Source organism: Mandrillus leucophaeus, unplaced genomic scaffold (assembly GCF_000951045.1).
Source record: "Mandrillus leucophaeus isolate KB7577 unplaced genomic scaffold, Mleu.le_1.0 Scaffold115, whole genome shotgun sequence".
In the NCBI taxonomy this organism is placed as follows: domain Eukaryota; kingdom Metazoa; phylum Chordata; class Mammalia; order Primates; family Cercopithecidae; genus Mandrillus; species Mandrillus leucophaeus.
The window spans coordinates 5,563,241-5,587,297 of NW_012099765.1; the positions used below are offsets into that span (position 1 = coordinate 5,563,241).

The window sequence follows — 24,057 nt, forward strand, 5'->3', positions numbered from 1 at the left end:
CAAGCCATTCTCCTGCCTCAGCCTCCCAAGTAGCTGGGACTACAGGCACGCATTACCACACCTGGCTAATTTTTTGTATTTTTAGTAGAGTGAGGTTTCACCATGTTGGCCATGCTAGTCTCAAACTTCTGACCTCAAGTGATCCGCCCACCTTGTCCTCCTAAAGTGGTAGGATTACAGGCGCGAGCCACCGTGCCTAGCCTGGCCCTCATCTTTGTACCAAGGGTGTCCTCATCATGTTCATCAGTGAGCTCCTTGTTACCAGACCAGAGGCCAGTTCTCCATCTTCCTTCTGGACCTGCCAGCTACACTTGCCGCAGTTGCTGACTCCACCTCCCTCAACATCCTTTGCCCTTGCTTGGCCTCCTGGTTACCTTGCTCTTCCAGTGTTCTCCCCTCACCTCTAGCATCTTGGTCTCCTTTGCTGGTTCTTCCTCATTTCCCTGACCTCCCTATCTCAGAGGGCCCAGGGCTGGGTCCTTGATCCTCCCCTTTTCTACTCGTTTCCTTGGTGATCTCATTTTATCTCCCAGTTGCAAACCCATCCCAAGTGCAGGGCTCCAGCCTGGGCCTCCCCACACCCCTCGAATCTCTTATTTCCACTGCCTGTTCTGCATTTTCACTTAAACATAAAATAGGACCTCAAACTAACATGGCCACAAGAATGCCCCTGACCTTTCAACCTGTGTGTCCACTGTCTCAGCCAATGGCAATCTCATTCTTCCATTGCTCAGGTCAGACACCCTGCAGTCATCCGTAACCCCTCTCTTTCCCTTACCCCATCCTCTTAGCTCCACCTTCAAAAGAACCCTACATCCCACTTCTCACCACTTCCCCAGACCCAAGCCACTGTCTTTCCTTCCTTGGATGATGGCAGCCATCTCCTACTTGGTCTCCCAGCTTCTGTCCATTTCCCCTTCCTCTTTTTTCAACAAAGTAGCCAGACTAATCCTATTTAAATGTAAATCAGTGCATGCCATTCTTTTGCTAAAACCTTATGATGGCTTATGTCTCCACCTAGAGTCAACACCTGTGTCCTTTGCCTGGCCTCCAAGGCCCCTTGGGATTTGGCCACTTCTTATCTCTGGCATTATATCTGCAAAACTCTTCCTCCAGCCTCGTGTTCCTTGAATACGCCAATATGTGCTCCCCTCCAGGCCTTTGCACTTGCTGTGTCCTCTGCCTGGCATCCTGTCCTCCCAGGTGTTCCCTCACCTCCTTCCGGACTTTGTTCAAATGTCACCTTCTCAGTGAGGTCTTCCACCCTATGTAAATCCCATTACCCTCTCTGCTCTCTTATCCCCTTCTAGCCCCCTTCCCTGTAGTATTTTTCTCTACACCACCTTTTATCACCTAACATTTCACTGTACTTCATAGATTCTAGGGTACGTGTTATCTTTACATTTTATTTCTGAAATCAAGATGCACTGTGTACTAGATGACAAGTTATAGTTTAATTGGCAACTATTTCTCTTTCTTGGTGCATAAAATAATGGTACACTTTTAAAGATGGCATCTTAGATTCGATGAAACACAGTAAGGAGTTTACTTATGGAGTTGTTATCTGATTCCCCTAGACGCAAATATAAAGTCATGGGGCAGGAATATTTATCTGCCTTCAATTCTGCTCTGTCTCCAGCACCCAGAACAGTGCCTGGCACATGAGACTTCTCAGCACGTTTTTGTGTGTTGAATAAATGAATGAATGAATACGTAAATGCCCTCAAAGGTGCATCCAGTTTACTGAGGTAGACAATACTCACAGCTGTGAGCCGGCCCCAGATAAACAGTATATCTTGTTAGAATTAATAATAATCTGCTGGAAGTGTTACACCTCAAAGCTGTGGTCCTGGTCCTTTCCCCTCATACCTCACACATGGCCTGGCATGTTCTGAACTGTAATATGCAACATAGCTGTCTATCTCCCTAGGAAACCATGAGCCGTTTTGGGGAAGAATCATATCTTACATGCTTCTGTGGTTCCAGAGTCTGCGAAGGGCTTAGGGAGTTTTTATTGAATGAATAAATGAGCAATAGACAAATATTTATATATATGTACATTTATTCTGGGTGCCTGAAGTGTGCCAAGCATTTAATTCACTCTGATCCTCCCAATAGGCGGGTAGGTAGGAGTTGTTTTCTCTGTTTTCCAGATGAGGAAGCTGGTGCTAAACAAGCGAAGTGTCAGCATCGGGCTTTCTTCCTCTCCCTACTCACCACTGTGCTCTCAGAAACCACCTTTCACTGTCCCAGACCTAGCACAGCTCTGCCACGTTCCGATGCATCCTGATGAATTGTAGCCCCCATAATCCCCATGTGTTGTGGGAGGGAACTGGTGGGAGGTAATTGACTCATGGGGGCGGTTACCCCCATGCTGCTAGTCTCATGATAGTGAGTGAGTTCTCATGAGATCCGATGGTTATATAAGGGGCTTTTCCCACTTTTGTTCGCCACTTCTCTTTGCTGCCACCATGTGAAGAAGGAAGTGTTTGCTTCCTCTTCTGCCATGATTGTAAGTTTCCTGAGGCCTCCCCAGCCATGCTGAACTGTGAGTCAACTAAACCTCTTTCTTTTGTAAATTACTCAGTCTCGGGTATGCCTTTATTAGCATGAGAACGGATTAATACACTTGGCTCAAGTCCATTTTGCAAACTGGCATTTGGTATTTCTACCACCCATCAGCACAGAGTCTGGGTAGCCCCTTCCACACACCGACACTAGTGTGTTAGGGGAAGGTAGGCTGACCACCTTCCCAAACCTGACCAGGGCTCATTTTTGGACATGTCAAAACAATAAAGCCTCTGAGGAATGATTAATTAGTTTGTAGTAATTTCTAGGGAGGATGTAGGGGGGAAAAACAAAACAGTAAAAATATTAAGTCACTTGAAATAATTCCCTTTTCTGTGAGCTTATAGTCAGTTAGGTTAGTTTGTTATAATTTGTTTTCAGTTTAAGGGATATATTTACATAACTCAAAGAAAAATTGTATGGAAAGGTTTACTGAAGAGAAATCATGCTCTCTCCTCACCCCAGCCTCACTGCCTACCCTATATAGGTGACCACTTTGATTAATTTCTTTTTCATCTTTCCATTATTTCTTGTGCACGTATGATCATGTTCACTCCCCCTTGCACCTCAAACATGGTGCAATATATACATAGACTATAGACACATATACTTATCCCCCTCTCTCTTGCACAAAAGGTAGCATATTATATACTCTTTTCTGCACCGTGCTATTTTTTCTCGTAACTTTATAGCCTGGCCCTCTCTCTGCATCAGTATAAAGAGATCTTCCTCTTTTTTACACAGCTACGTAATATTCCATTGCATAGATAGATTATAGTTCTTTCGTCTGTTCCCTGTTGCTGGACCTTTGGGTAGTTTAAAATCTTTTGCCGTTGGCTGGGCGCAGTGCCTAACGCCTGTAATCCCAGCACTTTGGGAGGCCGAGGTGGGCGGATCACCTGAGGTCGGGAGTTCAAGACCAGCCTGACCAACATGGAGAAACGCCGTCTCTACTAAAAATATGAAAAAAAAAAAAAAAAAAATAGCCGGGCGTGGTGGCACATGCCTGTAATCCCAGCTACTCTGGAGGCTGAGGCAGGAGAATTGCTTGAACCTGGGAGGCAGAGGTTGCGGTGAGCCAAGACCATGCCATTGCACTCCAGCAGCCTGGGCAAAAAGAGCAAAACTCTGTCTCAAGAAAAAAAAAAAAAACTTTCGCTATTACAAAGAGGGTCAAAATGAAGACTCTTTTTGTGGGTCATTTTGTACTTGTACAGATTTCTGCAGGTGTATCTGTGGGATAGACAGCTACAAGGAGAATTACTCGGTCGAAGGGTAAAATGCGTTTATGTTTTTACTAGATATGACTAAATTCCTTCCATCGGGTTTCTGCCATTTTACATTCCCACGAGCAAGGTGAGAGAGAGCCTGTTTCCCCATAACCTCACCAACGGCATTTGTTGTCAATTTTTTAAACTTTTGCAAGTTTAGTGGAGGAGAAATGACAACGCAGTTTTCTACCTCACTTGGAATTAATTACTTGTTCAGTTCCTGAGTTCCTTGGGAGAGTGCTGGCTCCCAGAAGGTGGAACCATGTGGGGACCATCATTATGCTCAGTACATAACGTAGAACCTAGTGCTTAATATAACTTAACACAGAATGGGAATTCAACGACAGAAAAATCAAATAACCCAATGTGAAAAGGGGAAAGGACTTGAATAGACATTTCTCCAAAATTAATATACAAATGGCCAACATCCATGTGAAAAGATGTTCAACATTACTAATTATCAGAGAAATGCAAATCAAAACCACAATGAGATACCACCTCACACATATTTGGATGATGGCTATCAAAAAACCACACAAAATAACTAGTGTTGGTGAAGACGTAGAGAAATTGGAACTCGTGTGCATTGTTGGTGGGATTATAAGCACTTCCTTAGCAAGTGTTGATGTGAACAGTATAGTAGTTCCACTCAAAACTTTAAAATGTAACTACCATATGACCTAGCAATTGTACTTCTGGGCATATATTCAAGATAATTGAAAGCAGGTTGTTGTTGTTGTTTTGTTTTGTTTTGTTTTTGAGACAGAGTTTTGTTCTTGTTGCCCAGGCTGGAGTACAATGGCACGATCTCAGCTCACCTGCAACCTCCATCTCCTGGGTTCAAGCAGTTCTCCTGCCCCACCCTCCCGAGTAGCTGGGATTACAGGAATATGCCACCACGGCTGGCTAATTTTGCATTTTTAGTAGAAATGGGGTTTCTCCATGTTGGTCACGCTGGTCTCGAACTCCTGACCTCAGGTGATCCACCCGCCTCAGCCTCCCAAAGTGCTCCAGTTACAGGCATGAGCCACCATGCCCACCCTGAAAGCAGGTTCTTAAAGAATTACTAGTACACTCATGTTCATGGCAGCACTGCTCGCGATAGTGAAGAGGTAGAAGTAACCCAAATGTCCATCAACAGATGACTGGATAAGCATAATGTAGCATGCCCATACAATGGAATATTATTCAGCATTAAAAAGAAAGGGGGATCTCTTAGCCCAGGAGTTCGAGATTACAGTGAGCTATGATCACACCACCGCACTCCAGCCTGGCAACAGAGTGCGACCTTACCTCCAAAAAAACAACAACAAAAAAGGAATAAAATTCTGATATACGCTACAACACAGATGGACCTTGAAGGCATTGTTAAGTTCAGTAAGCCAGTCACAAAAAGACAAATACTGTATGATTCCACTTATATGAGGTATCTAAAGTCATCAAATTCATAGAAACAGAAAATACAGTGGTGGTTACTAGGGGCTGCAGGGAGGGGAAAAAGGAAGTTGTTGCTTAATAAGTGTAGAGTTGCCAGGTGTGGTGGCTCACGCCTGTAATCCCAGCACTCTGGGAGGCCGAGGCGGGCAGATCACCGGGTCAGGAGATCGAGACCATCCTGGCTAACATGGTGAAACCCCATCTGTACTAAAAATACAAAAAATTAGTGGTGGCGGGTGCCTGTAGTTCCAGCTACTTGGGAGGCTGAGGCAGGAGAATGGCGTGAACCCGGGAGGCAAAGCTTTCAGATTTGCAAGATGAGAATGTTCAGTAGATCTCTTTTACAACAATGTGCATAATGTTTAATACCACTGAAATTGCACTTAAAAGCAGCAAAGATGGTAAACTAAAGGTTTTTTTTAGCATAGTTTTGTTTATTTAAAAAAAATTCATAGGATAAGTCCTCAATAAAGATTTGGCAAATGATTAAACCGATCAACGAATGAATGAACGACAAATGAGTTATTGGAAATGTTAACAACTTGGCCTATCTTCCTGCCAGGATGCCTCCGTCTTATCTGGAGTGGTGTTTTCTCCATACTGTCTCCGTGAACCAGATTCCCTGACACTTGGTTCCCCCCTCTGCCCCGCTTATGTTCTCCTTGTTTCCATCCCCAACAGGGAGGCGCCCAGATCAGCCTGGCGGAGGTCTGCAGGTCTGGGGAGAGGTCGACTCGCTGGTACAACCTCCTCAGCTACAAATACTTGAAGAAACAGAGCAGGGAGCTCAAGCCAGTGGGAGTCACGGCCCCTGCCCCAGGGCCTGCAAGCACGGTGAGCTGGGACCAGGTGTGCCACCCTCCTACAAGGCAGCACCTGGATGTTGGAAGGGAAAGCCTCTCCCAGAACTGGAGGTGGTCGGGCATCACAAGGGGAGAAAAACGGGGTGGAGGAAGTAGGAGAAGAAGACAGGGAAGGAGAGATCTCCACTAAGGGGCAGGCGGCTCCCCTTCCACAACTGCTTTCTTCCACATCTGTGCTTCCTGCTGTCCTTTGTTCTACCTAATACCACTTGGCTAACGAAAACTTAATTCATGATTTTTTACAAATGAAATGGAGAAGGAGATAGAAAACTGTGCAAGGTAAAAGATGAACCTTTCTTGGACCCCTACTTTGTTCAAGGTCCAGAGTGGAGGCTTTGTATAAGAGGCAGCTGGAAGTCATGGGAAGAGAATCAGAGGGCTAGGTCAGTCATATGGCCTCTCTGAGCATCCAATTTTTAATGTCTAATGTGAGCCTTAAAAGGTTGTTATGAGGTTGGGCACGGGGCCTCATGCCTATAATCCCAGCACTTTGGGAGGCCGAGGCAGGAGGATCTCTTGAGGCCAGGAATTCAAGACAAGCCTGGGCAACATGGTGAGGCCTATCTCTACAAAAATAATAATAATAATAATTAATTATTAAAAAGAGAAAAAAGTTTTTATGATGCTTTGAAGAAATATATGTAAAGAGCACTTGGTAACTGTTCCATTATGACTTTGTTACTTGAAAATCTTGGCCGGGCATGGTGGCTCATGCCTGTAATCCCAGCACTTTAGGAGGCTGAGGCAGGAGGATCTCTTGAGTAGATCTCTCTGAGTTCAAAACTAGCCTGGCCAACATGGCGAAACCCTGTCTCTACTAAAATTCCAAAAATTAACCAAGCATGATGGCAGTCGTCTGTAATCCTAGCTACTAGGGAGGCTGAGGCAGGAGAATTACTTGAACCCGGGAGGCAGAGGTTGCAGTGAGCCAAGATTACACCATTGCACTCCAGCCCGGGCAAGAGAGCAAGACTCCATCTCAGAAAAAAAAAAGGAAAAAAAAAATCTTACATTTGCCTATTTTCAGTGAAAAAATATGTTTTTTCATTTTAGTTAGTGCAGTACGCTTTAACACATTAAAATATCCTTAAACTGTCTCCCCCATTTGGAAAGCCCACACCTACTGGCCAGGCAGACTGGTCAGGACTCAGTTGAGCAGTGAAGTTAGTCTTACCTATAGGGTATTGGACTCCTATGGGATCCTGACCACATCAAAAAGTTAGAGAGAGTGTTTTGGATTCAGGTTTTCTTGTAATTCTCTGTAGTGATCCTTTCCTCTCTGTAGAGGTTGTTCCTTCTGTCAGTACTTGGTTAGTTTGGACAGCCACTGCCTAGAATTTCTATGCAGAGGATAGGTTGGGACATACAGGTAAAGATAAGGGTAGCAAATAGATCAATTAAGTCTATTTTCTTTTTCTCTTTCTCCTCCTCCTCTCCTTTCCCTCCCCACCCCCACCTTCTTTTTCATCATCATCATCATCATTTTCTGTACTTCCTTTTGCATCAGGCACTATTCCGTTTATTATGTACAGTTTACCAAGTCTCAGAGAGATAACCAAATTACATTAAGATGTACATCTCCTCAGCAAAGCTAGGTCTCAAACTCAGGTCTCTCACTCCAAAAAGAGACAGTACATTATGCATTATGTTATTGATGGTTCACATGTTGGTCTGATGATGCTGTGGTCTCCTTACAGTCAGAGATCTTAATTCTGTCTCACTTCACTGCTAAACTTGGCTGTCTTCCACCACGATGCTGAGTATGTTCGTACATACAGGAGCTATTCTCTGGAGAACTGCTAGTTGGAGAAATTAAGGACAATTTTTACCAGTTTATCAGTGACCTTGGGCAAGACACTTGACCACTCTGGTCTTTGGTTTGACCATCAGTTCACTGGGAGGGTCACAGGTCTGAGATGCTCTGATTCCTGGCAGGTAGGGTGGCACCTACATTGTACCCAATGACCCAGCAGCCTTTGTCTCTACAGGACGCTGTGTCTGCTCTGTTGGAACAGACAGCGGTGGAGCTGGAGAAGAGGCAGGAGGGCAGGAGCAGCACACAGACGCTGGAAGACAGCTGGTGAGTGAGCACACCCTTGGGCCCCAGGAGCTGCCCTGCCTGGATCTAGGCCCAGCAATGAGATCCCCAAATGCCAGTGCAACTAAGAGAAGGGTTCCACTGGGAAGACTGAGAAACCCTCTCCTCATGGGTTCTCTACAGTCAAAAAGGCAATGTAACCTAGTACGATGGTTCCCAGAATTCCTTTCGAATTTGCCATTTTGTTTCCCATGAGTCACCTATGCTAGTTCACATCTAATGTTATTCTTTATCTTGATATAGTGACCTTTATTTTGCTTAAAAAAAAAAAAAAGGAGAAACTTTATGTTACTCTAAATGGAAAATTTGTGTAGTTTGCCATAAAGTAAAGAGTCCTTGGGAATTGCATTTGACTTTCAGGAATGGAGAGCAGAAATATTAGACAGAAATAAGATAGAAGTTTACTTCTTCTTCACTTAAGAATAAGAGGCCCAGGCGTGGTAGCTCTTGCCTGTAAATCCAACACTTTGGGAAGCCGAGGTGGGCGGATCATGAGGTCAGGAGTTCAAGACCAGCCTGACCAACATGTTGAAACCCCGTCTCTACTAAAAATACAAAAATTAGCTGGGCGTGGTGGTGCACGCCTGTAATCCCAGCTACTCAGGAGGCTGAGGCAGGAGAATCACTTGAACCCAGGAGGGGGAGGTTGTGGTGAGATGAGATTGTGCACTCCAGCCTGGGGGATAGAGCAAGGGAAAGGAAGGCTGCACTCCAGCCTGGGGGATGAGGGGGGGAGGGGAGGAGAGGGGGAAAGAGAAAGAAGAAGAAGAATGTAATACCAGCTATTCAGGAGGCTGAGGCAGGAGGCAGGAGGATTGCTTGAACCCATAGTGAAACCTCATCTCAAAAACAATTTAAAAATAATGGGAGAGGCCGAGCATAGTGGCTCACACCTGTAATCCCAGCACTTTGGGAGCCCGAGGCGGATGGATCACCTGAGGTCAAGAGTTCGAGACCAGTCTGGCCAACATGGCGAAACCCTATCTCTACTAAAAAATACAAAAATTAGCCAGGCATGGTGGTGGGCACCTGTAATGGGGTATTTTGCAAAATTCAGTAAAATTATGCATGATAAGCACTTAACACAGACCCTGACCTAGAGGAAGCATTCAATAACTCTTCCATATTATTATTCTCTTAGAGCCCCAAATTATGTATTTAGTCTCAGCTACTCGGGAGGCTGAGGCAGGGACAATTGCTTGAACCCAGGAGGACAAGGTTGCAGTGAACCGAGATTGCGCCACCGCACTCCAGCCTAGGTGACAGAGTGAGACTCTGTCTCAAAGAAAAAAACAACGGAGGAAGCAATCCAAGGCTATCCAATTCTGTCAACCCCACGGTGTTATTGGGAATCTAGGCTCCTTTCCTGTGTCTGCTTTGCTGTCTTTACTATGTGACCTCCATCACTCAGGCTGCTTTATAGCCCAAGATGGCTGCTGGATCACCAGCCATCAGGCCAGGTAACCATCAGGAAATAGGAAAGATAAAAGAGAGCATGCCTGTGTACCTTTTAACTAAGAAGCATTCCTGAATGTCCCACACAGCAACTTCTGCTTGCTTCTCATTGGCCAAGCTTAGCCACTTAGCCTGCCTAACTGCAGGGAGATTGGAGAATGAGATCTGTTATTTGGGTACAAAAATCAAATTTCTGTTACTAAGGGAAAAAGTGGGTACTGGGTAGACCAAGAGCCAAGTCTGCTTCAAAAGGTAACTGTGGAAAACACAATGTCATGAAAATAAAGCAATATTATTAAAGTCTAGTTAGAGATATTGCTTGCTAAGCCTGAGCCTTCTCTCCCGTTATTAAAAAAAAAAAAAAAAAAAGGTTAGCAAGTGTTTCAGCAACGCTGAAGACATGCTATTGCCAGAGACTTTCTCCTTGTTGTAATCAAAATGTCTGAACAAGAATTGAAAAGGGGACAACTTCCTCACTTTGTGATTCGGTGCTATTTAATTCCTTGTATTATGAGAAAGATCTCATCACACACTTTAAGAAACAATGACAGAGACTAGGGTTTGAATCTTGGATTCTTCATGTTTTTGTGTCACCTTAGGGCAAAGTATTTTTGAAACTTTTTATTGTAGTGTAAAATTCTTACAGAAAATTCACCTAAGCAGAGAGCTCAGTGAATTTTCGGAAAGCAAAACTCTGTAATTAGCATCAAATCAAGAAGCAGAATGTGACCAGCACTACAGAAGCCGACACTTTGTGTCACTGCCGGGCAAGTCGCTCTAACCTTGTCTGAGCCTCATCTGAAAACTGAGGAAATAATACTGACTATATAAGGTTACTGAAAGAGACTCAAGGGAAAGGCACTGATGAAGATCGAGTGCAAAGCACACAGTAGACCCTCAATACGTGGTCGAAATTATTGTTAGGAAAGAGAGAAGGAACATTCCTCAATACTGGCTGGAAATACGGTAAATCCCACATAGGAAATGGCCACAGCCTATGAATCTTGCCATTTGGAAGGAAGAATAAGTTGGTCTTAAGTGCCTGTGCTTTAAATTCAGACAGATATGGATCTGGAGTCTAGCTCAGCCAACTTCCTTCTGGGATTCTGTTTCTGATCAGTAAGACCTTACTGAGCATTAGTAAGTTTTAAAAGCTCCCTGGGTGATTCTAATGTGGAGCCTAGGCTGAATATCACAGCTGTAAACTTCCGTCTCCTCGTCTGTGAAATAGAGATTTAGAAAACAACTACTATGTCATGGTGTATTTTGCAAAATTCAGTACAATTATGCATGATAAGCACTTAACACAGACCCTGACCTAGAGGAAGCATTCAATAACGCTTCCATATTATTATTCTCTTAGAGCCCCAAATTATATATTTAGTCTCAGAAGGCGCCCTTCCTTAATATCTTTTACTCCAGAGGTCAGCAGATGATTTCTGGAAAGGGCCAGATGGTAAATATTGTTTGCCTTGTGGGCTGTAGGAATTCTGTTGCATCCCCTCACCTCTGCTGTTGCAGTGTGAAAGCAGCCGTAGGCAGTATTTAAACCAATGACAGTATCTATGTTCCACGGAAATGTCATTTATGGACACTGAAATTTGCATTTTATATAATTTGCACCTTTTCACCAAGTATTCTCCTTTTGATTTTTTTTTTTTTTCAGTCATTTTAAAATATAAAAACCATTCATGGCTTAGACTGTCCAAAACAAAGCAGCAGGCAGGATTTGGCCCACGGGCTATAGTTTACTGATCCTTGTTTTACTCTTCTCCCTTACTGTTTTTTTCATGTGATAAAGCGGATGGCAAGGTTCCTGGAATTTTTGTATGTTCCTTTGTTAGTTTAGGATTCTCTCTACATTGTCTCAATTTCTCTCTCCCCCTCCTTTTCTCTCTCTTTCTTTCTCTCTCTCTCTCTCTCTCTCTCTGTCTGTCCCCACCGACCCCTGGCCATCTCCCTCTCTCTTTCCTTTCCTCTCTCTTTCTCTGCCTCTCTCTCTTTCTCCCTGGCACACTGCCGTGCCACACTACTACGGATCACACAGGCAAAGGTCTGATGCCAGAAATAGGCCCAGGACCTATCTCCCAAAACCCTGGCACAAGATCAGTGGTTTCCACCAAATTCCAAGCTTGTGCTGAGACTTTTCAAGCCGTCTCCTAGCAACCGCCTTCTGTTCCTTCTCCCTTTGTGGCCCCCTGTCTCCACACCCCCTGCCATTCAAACTTCCCTTACAAAGAGGGCTGGGGATCCCAGAGCTGCTGTAGTGGGGTAAACCATCTGCAGCCCCCTCCCCCAAGACTGGAAGCTTCTCTCGGTCCTGGGATGTTAACTGGTCTTGCCATGCCTGCTCATCTCTGGAGTCTTGGGTTCTGGTCTGCAAAAGGCTGTCCGTCTGTTCCAATTTACAGTCCTTCCTCGGCACCCAGTACCCAGCATGTCACTGGTCCTCCTTCTTTTTATTTTATTTGTTTTTTTATGTCTTTAAATCATATAATCAGAAGACTGGATTTTTTTTTTTTAATCCACAAGCAAAATAAAACTAAGTGTTAGAAAATACAGGAGAATAAAACACCAAACAATACTAGAGGGAAAAATCTTTGTATTTGCCTCCTTGGGAACTTGTATTTGTCTAGGGCAGATGCTGAGAAGTGGCATTGCTGGATCCCAGGGCGTGTGTTTTTTATAGTTTAATAGACATTCAAGAGTAGTTCTCAAATAAGATTTTATTAATAAATGCTCCCACTAGCAGTGATTGAGTACCCTAATCTACAGCCTCTCTGACACTCAATGTAATCAAACTGCTGTAACTTAATTAAGGATATGTACATTTTTTGTTTTAACAGATAAGGCTAAATTGCCTTCAGAATGTAAATTGACTGCTCTCCTTTACACTTCCCACAGCGATATGCCTGTTTCTGTACCTTCACCAGCACTTCATATTATCAGATTTTTTTTCCGCTTTACCACCCCAGTGGATGAAAAGATACTGTTGATTTTAATTATTTTTCTCCTTACAATTAAAATTAAGTTGGGTTTTTTGTTTGTTTATTTGTTTGTTTTTGTCTCAGCCTCCCAAGTGGCTGGGATTACAGGCATGCGCCACCACGCCCAGCTAAGTTTGTATTTTTAGTAGAGATGGGGTTTCTCCATGTTGGTCAGGCTGATCTCGAACTCCCGACCTCAGGTGATCCACCCGCCTCAGCCTCCCAAAGTGCTGGGATTACAGGCATGAGCCACCGCGCCTGACCAACAGCTCTTTTATTTGTAGATGGAGAGGCTGCTGGGGCCAAGGAGGAGAGCCAAGGCCCCTCCACAGAGCAGTCCTCATCTAAGTACAGAAGAGGTTTGAATTGCAGAGTTGTGAGTAGAGATCCAAAATGCATTCTCCCCATTGGGAAAATCCTCAGGGAGATTTTGTGTTTCCCCACACGCTCGCCGAGCCAGCTAGCTGGATGTTGGATTCTCTGCTTTTGGCTGGGATTCTTTTGGCTCAGTATGATAACACTGTCTCATGCTGATCAGAAGCCGGGCAGTTCTGTATGTCTTTCAGAAGTCAAGATGGGAATAGAGATAAATTACTACTTAACAAATGCAGCCTATTTGTCACACCAAATCCTTCCAACCTTAGAGTCCAAGGGAAATGGAGAGTTTTAAGGACTATCACCAAAAGTCTCTTCAGCAAATGGTGTTGAAACAATTAGATATTCATATGGAAAAAAATAAACTTGGACACTTATATCATGTATAAAAATTAATCTGTGGCCGGGCACGGTGACTCAAGCCTGTAATCCAAGCACTTTGGGAGGCCAAGGTGGGCAGATCACGAGGTCAGGAGATCAAGACCATCCTGGTCATCGTGGTGAAACCCCATCTCTACTAAAAATACAAAAATCAGCTTGGTGTGACGGCACATGCCTGTAGTCCCAGCTACGCAGGAGGCTGAGGCAGGAGAATGACGTGAACCAGGGAGGCAGAACCGAGATCGCACCACTGCACTCCAGCCTGGGCGACAGAGCAAGACTCCATCTCAAAAAAAAATAATAATAATAATCTCAAATGGGTTATTGAGCTACACAAAAAAACTGAAATTATAGAAGTACTGAAAGTGTAAGAAAGAAACTGTTCAAAACTTTGAGGTAGGCAAAGATTTCTTAGGACATAAAAAGCACAAACTGTAAATGAAAAAAATCTGTAAATTGGGCTTTATCATAATCAAAAACTTACGATCTTTGGAAGACACCACTTAGAAAATGAAAAGGCAAGCCACAGGCTTAGAGAAAATCATGCAGTCCACATACCTGACAAAGGATTCATAGCTCGAATATATTAAGATTTCTTACAACTCAATAATAAGACAACCGAATTTTTATTTTTATTTATTTATTTGTTTATTTTAAGACAGAGTTTTGCTCTTGTTGCCCAGGCTGCGATCTCGGCTCACTGCAATCTCCACCTCCCGGATTCAAGCGATTCTCCTGTCTCAGCCTCCTGAGTAGCTGGGATTACAGGTGCATGCCACCACGCCCGGCTAATTTTTATATTTTTAGTTGAGGCGGGGTTTTATCATATTGGTCAGGCTGGTCTGGAACACCTGACCTCAGGTGATCCACCCACCTCAGCCTCCCAAAGTGTTGGGATTATAGGCGTGAGTCACTGTGCCTGGTCAACAACCCGATTTTTAAGGGGCTGGAGATTCTAACAGACACTTCACCAAAGAAGATGGTCATAAATGCATGAAGAGTTTCTCAACAAGAAAATGCAAATTAGGCCAGGCTCAGTGGCTTACACCTGTAATGCTCACACTTTGGGAAACTGAGGCAGGAAGATTTCTTGAGGCCAGGAGTTCAAGATCAGCCTGGGAAACAAAATAAAACCCCATCTCTGCAAAAGACTTACAAAATTAGCCAGGCATGGTGGCATGTGCCTGTAGTACTAGCTACTTGGGAGGCTGAGGTGGGAAAATCAACCACCTGAGCCCAAGAGTTCGAGGCAACAGTGAGCTATGATCACACCATGGCACTCCAGCCTCAGCCTTGGCAACAGAGCAAGACCCTGTCTCTAAAAACAAAGAAAAAAGGCCGGGCGCGGTGGCTCATGCCTGTAATCCCAGCACTTTGGGAGGCCGAGGCGGGCGGATCACGAGGTCAGGAGATCGAGACCATCCTGGCTAACATGGTGAAACCCCGTCTCTACTAAAAAATGCAAAAAAAAAAAAAATAAGCCGGGCGTGGCGGCGGGCGCCTGTAGTCCCAGCTACTCGGGAGGCTGAGGCAGGAGAATGGCGTGAACCCGGGAGGCGGAGCTTGCAGTGAGCCGAGATCGCGCCACTGCACTCCAGCCTGGGCGACTGAGCGAGACTCCGTCTCAAAAAAAAAAAAAAACAAAGAAAAAAGAAGAAAGTGCACATTAAAACCCAACAAGATGCAAGTACACACCCAGTAGTGTGACTAACTATAAAGATGGACGACACCAAGTGTAGTGAGGAACTAGAACTCTTACAACATTGCTCAGGGGAAACATAAAATGGCAAAATCACTTTGGAGCAGCCATTTGTCCGTGGTTTTTTTTGTTGTTATTGTTGTTGTTTTTTAGACAGAATCTCACTCTGTCGCCCAGGCTGGAGTGCCGTGGTGCTGTCTCGGCTCACTGCAACCTCTGCCTCCTGGGTTCAAGCAATTCTCCTGCCTCAGCCTCTTGAGTAGCTGGGATTACAGGCGCCCACCACCACGCCCGGCTGATTTTTGTATTTTTAGTAGAGACGAGGTTTTACCATGTTGGCCAGGATGGTCTTGAACTCCTGCCTTGGCCTCCCAAAGTGCTGGGATTACAGGTGTGAGCCACCATGCCCAGCCTGTTGGTGTCTTAAAAGGGTACATTTACACTTACTGTATGACCCAGTAATTCTGTTATCTGTTAGGGGCTGATTTGTATCCCCCCAAAATTCATACATTGAAGCCCTAACCCCCAGTACCTCAGAATGTGACTGTATTTGGAGGTAGGGCTTTTAAAGAGGTGGTTAAGTTAACACGAGGCCATTAAAGTTGGGATGGGACCTCATACGAGGATATTTGGACACACAGACACCAGGGATACGCATGCACAGAGGACAGACCATGTGAGCACACTGCGAGAAGGCAGCCATCTGCTAGCCAGGGAGAGGGGCCTCAGGTGAATCAAACCTGCTGACACCTTGAGTGTGGATTTCCAGCCTCCAGAGCTGCCAGAAATCCTTAAACAACAATTTCTGTTGTTTAAGCCACCTAGTATGTGGTGTTTTATTTTGGCAACCCTAGCAATATCCAACAGAAATGAAAACCTATATTCATGCATAGACTTATACATGAATGTACAAGAAGCTTTATTCATACTTGCTTGGAAATGTAAGTAATCCAAATGTTCATCAGCTGAACTCTCCTTCCCTCCCTCCTCCTCCTCCTCCTCCTCCTCCTCCTCCTCTTCCTCCTCCTTTTCCTCAACCACCCGCCTCATTCCAAGGTTTGGAACCCCTACCCTGGGTGCATTTAAAGGCAGGTGAACAGATCTAAATATGTTGCAATATTCCATCTAATGGAATATTAATGATAAAAAGGAGTGAACTGTCTGGGCATGGTGGCTCACGCCTATAATCCCAACACTTTGGGAGGCCAAGGGGGGTAGATCGCTTGAGTCCAGAAGTTTGAGACCAACCTGGGCAACATACTGAAACTCTGTCTCTACAGAAAACAGGAAAATTAGCCAGGTGTGGTGGCACACACCTGTAGCCCCAACAACTCAGGAGGCTGAGGCAGGAGGATCACTTGAGCCCACTGGTGGAGGCTACAGTGAGCCAAGATGGTCCCACTGCACTCCAGCCTGGGTGACAGAGTGAGACTCTCATTCAAAAGAAAAAAAAAAAGGGAGGAATGAACCGCTGATGCATACAGCATCATGGATAAACTTCAGAAACGTTATGCAGACACAGAGAAGTCAGAGACAAAACAGCATATATTGTCTGATTCTATTTACATGAAACTCTAGAAAAGTCAAACTTAATCTATAACAACAGCTAATCGGTGGCTGCCTAGCGGGAGATTAAACTGGGAAAAGGTAGGAGGGAATTCTGGTGAGGAATGGAATGTTCTACATCTCAAGTGCAGTGGTGGTTACATAGGTGAATACATTCGCCAAAACTCATCAAACTGTACACTGAAAATGCATTTTGTTGGAAACAAATTATGCCTCATTAAAAATTTTTTTTGTTTGTTTTGAGACAGAGTTTCACTCTTGTTGCCCAGGCTGGAGTGCAGTGGTGCGATCTCGGTTCACTGTAACCTCCACCTCCCAGGTTCAAGCAATTCTCCTGCCTCAGCCTCCTGAGTAGCTGGGACTACAGATGCACACCACCATGCCTGGCTAATTTTTGTATTTTTAGTAGAGATGGGGTTTCACCATGTTGGCCAGGCTGGTCTTGAACTCCTGACCTCAGGCGATCCGCCTGCCTCGGCCTCCCAAAGTGCTGGGATTACAGGCATGAGCCACTGCGTCTGGCCCCCAAAAAATTTTTTTTAATGTATCCTCAATCATCAAAAGGATTGGAAGCCCTCCCTTGGATGTACTTAAAGGCAGGTGAACAGAGGCAAAGTGGCTTCTGGGTGGGTAACCAAAGTGCTTTGTCATCACAGGAGGTACGAGGAGACCAGTGAGAATGAGGCAGTAGCTGAGGAAGAGGAGGAGGAGGTGGAAGAGGAGGAGGAAGAAGAGGATGTTTTCACTGAGAAAGCCTCACCTGATATGGACGGGTACCCAGCATTAAAGGTAGGAAGGGCTGGGGGGATGGAAGGGCTGTTGCGGAGAAAGAGCCTTCAATTCTTGTGCTGAAGCAGTCGGAAAAGACTCAGAGCTAAGTCTTGGCCTCCAGCATCAGGGCACAAGCCCTCACAATGGAGTCACCTTTGGGTCATTCTGGTGATGGTAAACCAGGAGAGGCCAACTCACCCATCTCTTTTCTTCTGCCTTCTGCATTTTCCCTGACTTCTCTGGATAGAATTCAAGCCTTGCAGTCAGAAGGGTTTGGGTTCGAATTCTGGTTCTGATACTCCCTGGCTGTGTAGTCTTAGGCAGATGACTTCATCCCTCTCAAGCCTCCATTTTCTCATCTCTAAAATGGGCACAATAATACCAACCTTGCAGATAGGCTCTGAAAATGTGTTTCTTCATGTGGGTCTGCCCATAATGCGATAGGAAAAAAGGCCAGACTCCCTTTACTGCCTGCTCCCCTGCTGCACTAGGGTCACATGTTACAGCAGGATTCACTCTCCACAGACAGCTGGCTCCAGGACTCCTGGAGCTAGAGCACCTGCCGTGTTTGAGCAAGGCTGCAGCTGGAGTACCGCACAGAGGTGCCTGGCCACGGCGGGTGCGGTAGGATCTGGGCCCCAGTTCTAACTCCTCCACACCAAGGGGGCATCATTCTGCAATTTCTCCAGCCAGAGGGGGTGCCCTTTCTTAAAATTATATAAAGGCACTGTTTAGGCTGACAGAGGTCCTGCATGTAGGTGTTTTTGTTTGTTTATGTTTTCCTGATGACTACTGTGCACAGGCAGTAAAAAACCTGATGGGTTGGCTTTAAAAACAAGACTAGCTGGTTGCCTTCAGAATTCAATGAAAGCAACTGTAGCACTTTGCCAGGGCTGTGGAAGCCTTGGGTGTGGTTTTTCAAAATGGACTTGGTTTATAGGTTTTGAGAGTGTGACGTCCAGGACGTTGGACATCATCACACTCTCAAAACTTTGAGACACCTCTACTGCTCATGTGAGTCTGTTTGGAGGCTGAATGTGCTCCCACCAGCCCCCAACCACACGTGCCACAGAGGGGTGGGGGTCGGTGCACCCAGCCTTGGGTACTGTCCTGACTTCACCAGGCTGAGCTCATCTAGCAGGGCTAATGCCAAGGAAACCCTGGTGTGTCTGTGGGGAAAGGTGAGGTGACAGGAGGGAGGAGGAGCAGCTGAGTGGTCTCTGGTAGGTGGCTGAGACTCTGTGAACACTAGTGGCTTCAAGGTGTGACTTCTTCCTCAGGTGGACAAAGAAACCAACACGGAGACCCCGGCCCCATCCCCCACAGTGGTGCGACCCAAGGACCGGAGGGTGGGCACTCCGTCCCCGGGGCCATTTCTTCGAGGGAGCACCATCATCCGCTCTAAGACCTTCTCCCCGGGACCCCAGAGCCAGTACGTTTGCCGGGTAAGTGAGCGTGCAGACCCCTTCTGCTCCCCTCAGAGTAGCCGAGAGCCTCACACAGGGCTGGGTGCAAAGCCCGTTACTCTCATGTTATTGGGTGACTTCAGGCATGTTTTTTTTTTTGAGACAGAATCTCGCTCTGTCGCCCAGGCTGGAGTGCAGTGGCCGGATCTCAGCTCACTGCAAGCTCCGTCTCCCGGGTTCACGCCATTCTCCTGCCTCAGCCTCCCAAGTAGCTGGGACTACAGGCACCCGCCACCTCGCCCAGCTAGTTTTTTTTTTTTTTGTATTTTTAGTAGAGATGGGGTTTCACTGTGTTAGCCAGGATGGTCTCGATCTCCTGACCTCGTGATCCGCCCGTCTCGGCCTCCCAAAGTGCTGGGATTACAGGCTTGAGCCACCGCGCCCGGCCGACTTCGGGCATGTTAACACCTCAGAGCCTCAGTTTCCTCAGGTGGGCCTACTTTATAGGATTGTTTTAGACAAGCAATAGAAAAGGCTTGGTAGTTAGTACTTGGTCAATGTTATTATAATTCCAACCAACTGACTTCCTCCTTGTTCACACTCTGCCCTGCCCTCCTGCAACCACTTGCTGAGATCAGAGGGGGACCCCTCAGTGTCCCCGAGACACACAGGCGTTTCTTTCCCACCTCCAGGGCAATTCTAGGGTGCAGCCTGAGGCTGCCAAATTACAGCAGATCTGTATTATTTGGCTTCTAGTTTGTTTTAGTTTTTTTAATTGAACCTGCTGCTAACATTTAAAACTTATTAAAAAGGTGGCCAGATGCAGTGGCTCACACCTGTAAACCCAGCACTTTGGGAGGTTGAGGCAGGAGGGTCACTTGAGGCCAGGAGTTTAAAACCAGCCTCGTCCACATAATGAGACCCTGTCTCCACCTAAGAAATTAAAAATTAGCTGGGCCTGGTGGCATGCACTTGTAGAGGCAGAGGAATTGCTTGAGCCCGGGAGTCCAGTGCTGCCCTGAGCCATGTTTGCACCACAGTACTCCAGCCTGGGCAGCAGAGTAAGACCTGTCTTTAAAAAAAAATTATTTTTAACCTAAAGGGCAATTAAAAATAAAGCCGGGCAGAGTGACTTATGCCTGTAATCCCAGCACTTTGAGGGGCTGAGGTGGGCAGATCACTTGAGGCCAGGAGTTCAATAACAGGCTGGCCTACATGTCGAAACCCTGTCTCTACTAAAAATACAAAAAATTATCCGGGCATGGTGGTGCATGCCTGTAATCCCAGCTACTTGGGAGGCTGAGGCAGGAGACCTTGAACCCGGGAGACGGAGGTTGCAGTGAACCGAGATCACACCATTGCACTCCAGCCTGGGCGACAAGAGCGAAACTTGGCCTCAAACAAATAAAATAAATAAAATAAAATAGGAAGAGTTTGACATAAAATTCCAGTTCTTCTTGAAAAAAAGAGACTGTATGTCACCACAGACCACACACAATTGGCAGCAATTGGCTGGCACCAAGGTGGGGGCAACTGTCCTTAGTTGATGGAGGTGGGGAGCTTTCCAGTCCACTCTGGCTTCTACCTGGCCCTCGTTACCTGTTTCATTTGCCCACCAGCTCCTGTATACCCAGAGGAATGTGCAAGCCCTGCAGTGGTCTTTGTTCCTTCATACCCTCATTTTCCTTGCTTTCCAGTTCCCCTACCCCTTCCCCTTCCTAGGCCAGCCCACCTTCCTTCATTCTACCCTGCATGGGGGGTCTCAGTGTTTACTGAGTCTGAGGGGTCATGCTTTTGCTGGAGCTACAGAACCAGCCCTTGCTCCTAACCTTCCATGGGGCAGCACAGATAAGACATGTGCCTACCTTACCTGAATCCTGGGTTCCAGTGATATCAATATCCTTCCTTCCCCTACCATATAGAACCACTGAATAATAACTAGGCCCTCAACAGAACCTTCCTGCCTAATGTCCCAAAAAGTTGTCACAGAAGGGGAGGCCTGTGGAGTCCACACTTGGTTCTCTGCCTGCCATTTACGTGACTATTGTTATGGAGGGAAGGGGAGAGGAAGGGAGGGGTCTCATTATCTGAGTATTCAGTGTTCAAGGCCTACAAGTATATAAGATTGATTAGAGAAGCTCATTTCTTTATAATGTGAAAATTTTACTGATTGACTGGCTGCTTGTCAAATGAGTCTTCATGAAAACATCCCCTGCGGTCCCTCCTAGGAGCAACATAAACCTCTCCCTTCTGTGGTAGAGCCCTAGCTAATTGTTTGAACTTGTAAGCAGCTGAAAAGATAATGCAGGTAACAATGCATGTTGGCTTCATATCTTGCACAAGGTGCAGGATTTCCTGAAGTCACTGAATGTGATGTTGGGCTTCCTAAATCATAGGTAGAAGATGCTGCAATTAAGCTGGCTCACAACTGCAGGAGAGAAAAATCCAATCGGTGCTTCTCTACTAAAAATACAAAATTAGCCAGGTATGGTGGCTCATCGCATGCCTGTAATCCCAGCTAGTTGGGAGACTGAGGCAGGAGAATCACTCGAACGAGGGAGGCGGAGGTTGCAGTAAGCCAAGATCGGGCCATCGCACTCCAGCCTGGGAAACAAGAGTGAAACTCTGTCTCAAAAAGAAAACATGAATAATTTGAATGATTTAGAAAAGCCCTTAAGACAATGGATAACCCTCTGCATTTTTGGTGGGGGGGGTGGGGAGTGGAAATTACTGCCATTATGAACGTGCAGTAGAAATCAAACACAGAGAAGAATGTCACTCATTAGAAAAATCTCACCAAAAAATATTAGTGTTTCACTCGTTCTTTTTCATCAGGATTAGAATGTGGTTGTAATTTTGTTAAATGGGAAATATAAAATAGAATAACTTTGGTGAAATGTTTATCTTTTCCACCTATAGACTCAACCTCAAGCATTTTTCCCCAGTGTTTTCTGTAAAATTCTGGTTCCCTGTTTACATGGATTTACTTTTAAGTGACCCTTTTCTAGGATTGGCATCTTCAAATAACAAAAAGCACCTGTCCTAGTTAAATAAGCATCTGTAACACACCAAGCACTATGCTTCCACTTCCCATATTTTATTATTCATACCATTTCTAACCCTGCAAGATCACAAATTAAGAGATTCCCAGTCAATGGAGATCACATTCCACAGGTAGAAAGGGCCTTTTTTTTTTTAGCAAAGTCATGTATTTTTCCTTCTTTGCTTTCTAGCTGGCCCACTTCAGCTCAAGCTTATGTCTCTTTTTATAAAACTTACTGAAGGCTACAAGATGTAGCCAAGAGTACAACATCATGAAGATTTTCTATCATTTCCTCTAAAACTCTGCAGGCATGGAGACTGTCTGCTAAGGTATAGCAGGGAACTATTTAACCCTTTGTTTTGCGCCCACAAGATGAGCATTACCAAATTGCCAACAGAGACATGCTGGGGCTATGCTATGCCTCCACCCTGCCCCCTCCACAGCCAGCTCCACGTGTCTCAGTCTGTAACTGATAGCATTCTACTTCCTGCCTATACAGGTCAGGGTTTTTCATTGCAAGCAATGGAAATGGACAGTGAGCAGTATATGCAGGAAAATTTGGGGGAAAGTAAATTGAGGAGCTCACACACTCATCATAAGGCTGTAGAACCAGCCTCAGAAATCAGGACCTAGGAAGGCCAGACCACAGCCAAAATTATACCACAAAGCCAATCGGGTGACACCTTCACCAATGCTGCCACAAAACCTGGCCCCAGCCGGCCCCACTGCTGCCCCTGGCATTCAATATTTATGCCTCCACCAGTTTCCTGTCCCAGCTGGCATGGAAGCTCTGGTCACTGCTGCCACTGCCACTACTTACCATTAATGGCTTTTCCCTGAGATAACAACAAACCTGGCACATCTGTAGAACGAAGGAGAGAAAGAGTGGCCTGTTTCAATTCACGAGGCATAGTAACAGACTTGGATGCAAGTCACCAGGTTGTGATTCAAGGCCTGGAGCATTTGCATCCAACTGACAGAGGCTAGTCCTGTGCCTGCCTCTAGCTGCAAGGGAGGCAGTAAAAGCAAGGTTCTGCTACTTTCAGCTTCATCATTGGGGGGTGGGCTTTGTTTCCCACCAAGTCATAAGGTGGGGTTTTCCCACCCACAGGATGGGATTTCAAATGCTAATCAGCAACACTTCGAGCACCCGCAGCCAAAAAACGTATTTTCTGTGTCATCTAATCTTACAGCCCTGCAAGGTGAGTTGTGTGAACACCATTTTATGGACACAGAAACTAAGACTCAAAAACTCAAAGCACTGTGCTCTAGGTCACACAGCTACTAAGTGCAAAGCTGGGAGTCCAACTCCAAAGCCTGCAGCCTCTTTGTTGCTCAGAGCCACCTCCTGAGGGGCTTCCTCTGGCCTCCTTGGGTCTGATTGTGAGTAGCCCCTTCTGCTGGCCTCTGCACAAAAGGCATCCCCTGCTGAGTGGCTCCCTTGTTTGGTCTTCATCTGTGCCTATGTCACTTGGTTAGTTTCACTGTCTTGAGTTCCCCTACTGAACTTGAAGTCCAGGGGCCATGAATTACCCTTCCTGCAGCTCTCCTCAGCCCCCGTGCATTCATCTGAAGTGCTGCCACATTTTTGGGTTGATCGACTTTGACCAAATGGACACAGCCTGTCCTAAATTCTCATTCCCGAACTAGTTTCCTGTGACTCTAAATGATTTCACTACTCTCTGCATCGGTATGCATTGAAGTATGTTTATATTAGAGAAAGCTAAATTCAAGGACTTAATGTAGCTTCTGTCTCTCTTTTATATAATATAGTCTTTAACACATAAACAACTACAACTTAAGGATCAATTATCCCGATACCCATTTCTGGTCGGTAGGACACATATCCTTTAAGTGCCACCACTGGATTAAAACAATGTAGAATAAAAGGCTGGGCACAGTGGCTCACACCTGTAATCCCAGGATATTAAGAGGCTTAAGTGGGAGGATCACTTGAGCCCAGGAGTTTGAAACCAACCTGGGCAACATGGTGAAACCTTGTCTCTACAAAAAATACAAAAATTATCCAGGCACAGTGGCATGTGCCTTTAGTCCCAGCTACTTGAGAGGCTGAGGCGGGAGAATCACTTGAGCCCGAGAAGTCAAGGCTGCAGTGAGATGAGATAGTGCCACTGCA

The 24,057-nt window shown here is 45.6% G+C and overlaps 1 protein-coding gene across 1 annotated transcript in view; it reads left to right on the forward strand.

The window, feature by feature from the left end:
* The window catches only part of WWC1 (WW and C2 domain containing 1), a 188,593-nt gene that overhangs the window by 152,599 nt on the left and 11,937 nt on the right, over window positions 1-24,057 (forward strand). The window contains exons 16-19 of the mRNA XM_011997874.1: window positions 5,958-6,110; window positions 8,128-8,219; window positions 17,357-17,489; window positions 18,752-18,916. Of these exons, the coding sequence (XP_011853264.1) occupies window positions 5,958-6,110; window positions 8,128-8,219; window positions 17,357-17,489; window positions 18,752-18,916 (543 nt within the window). The remainder of the gene's footprint in view (window positions 1-5,957; window positions 6,111-8,127; window positions 8,220-17,356; window positions 17,490-18,751; window positions 18,917-24,057) is intronic.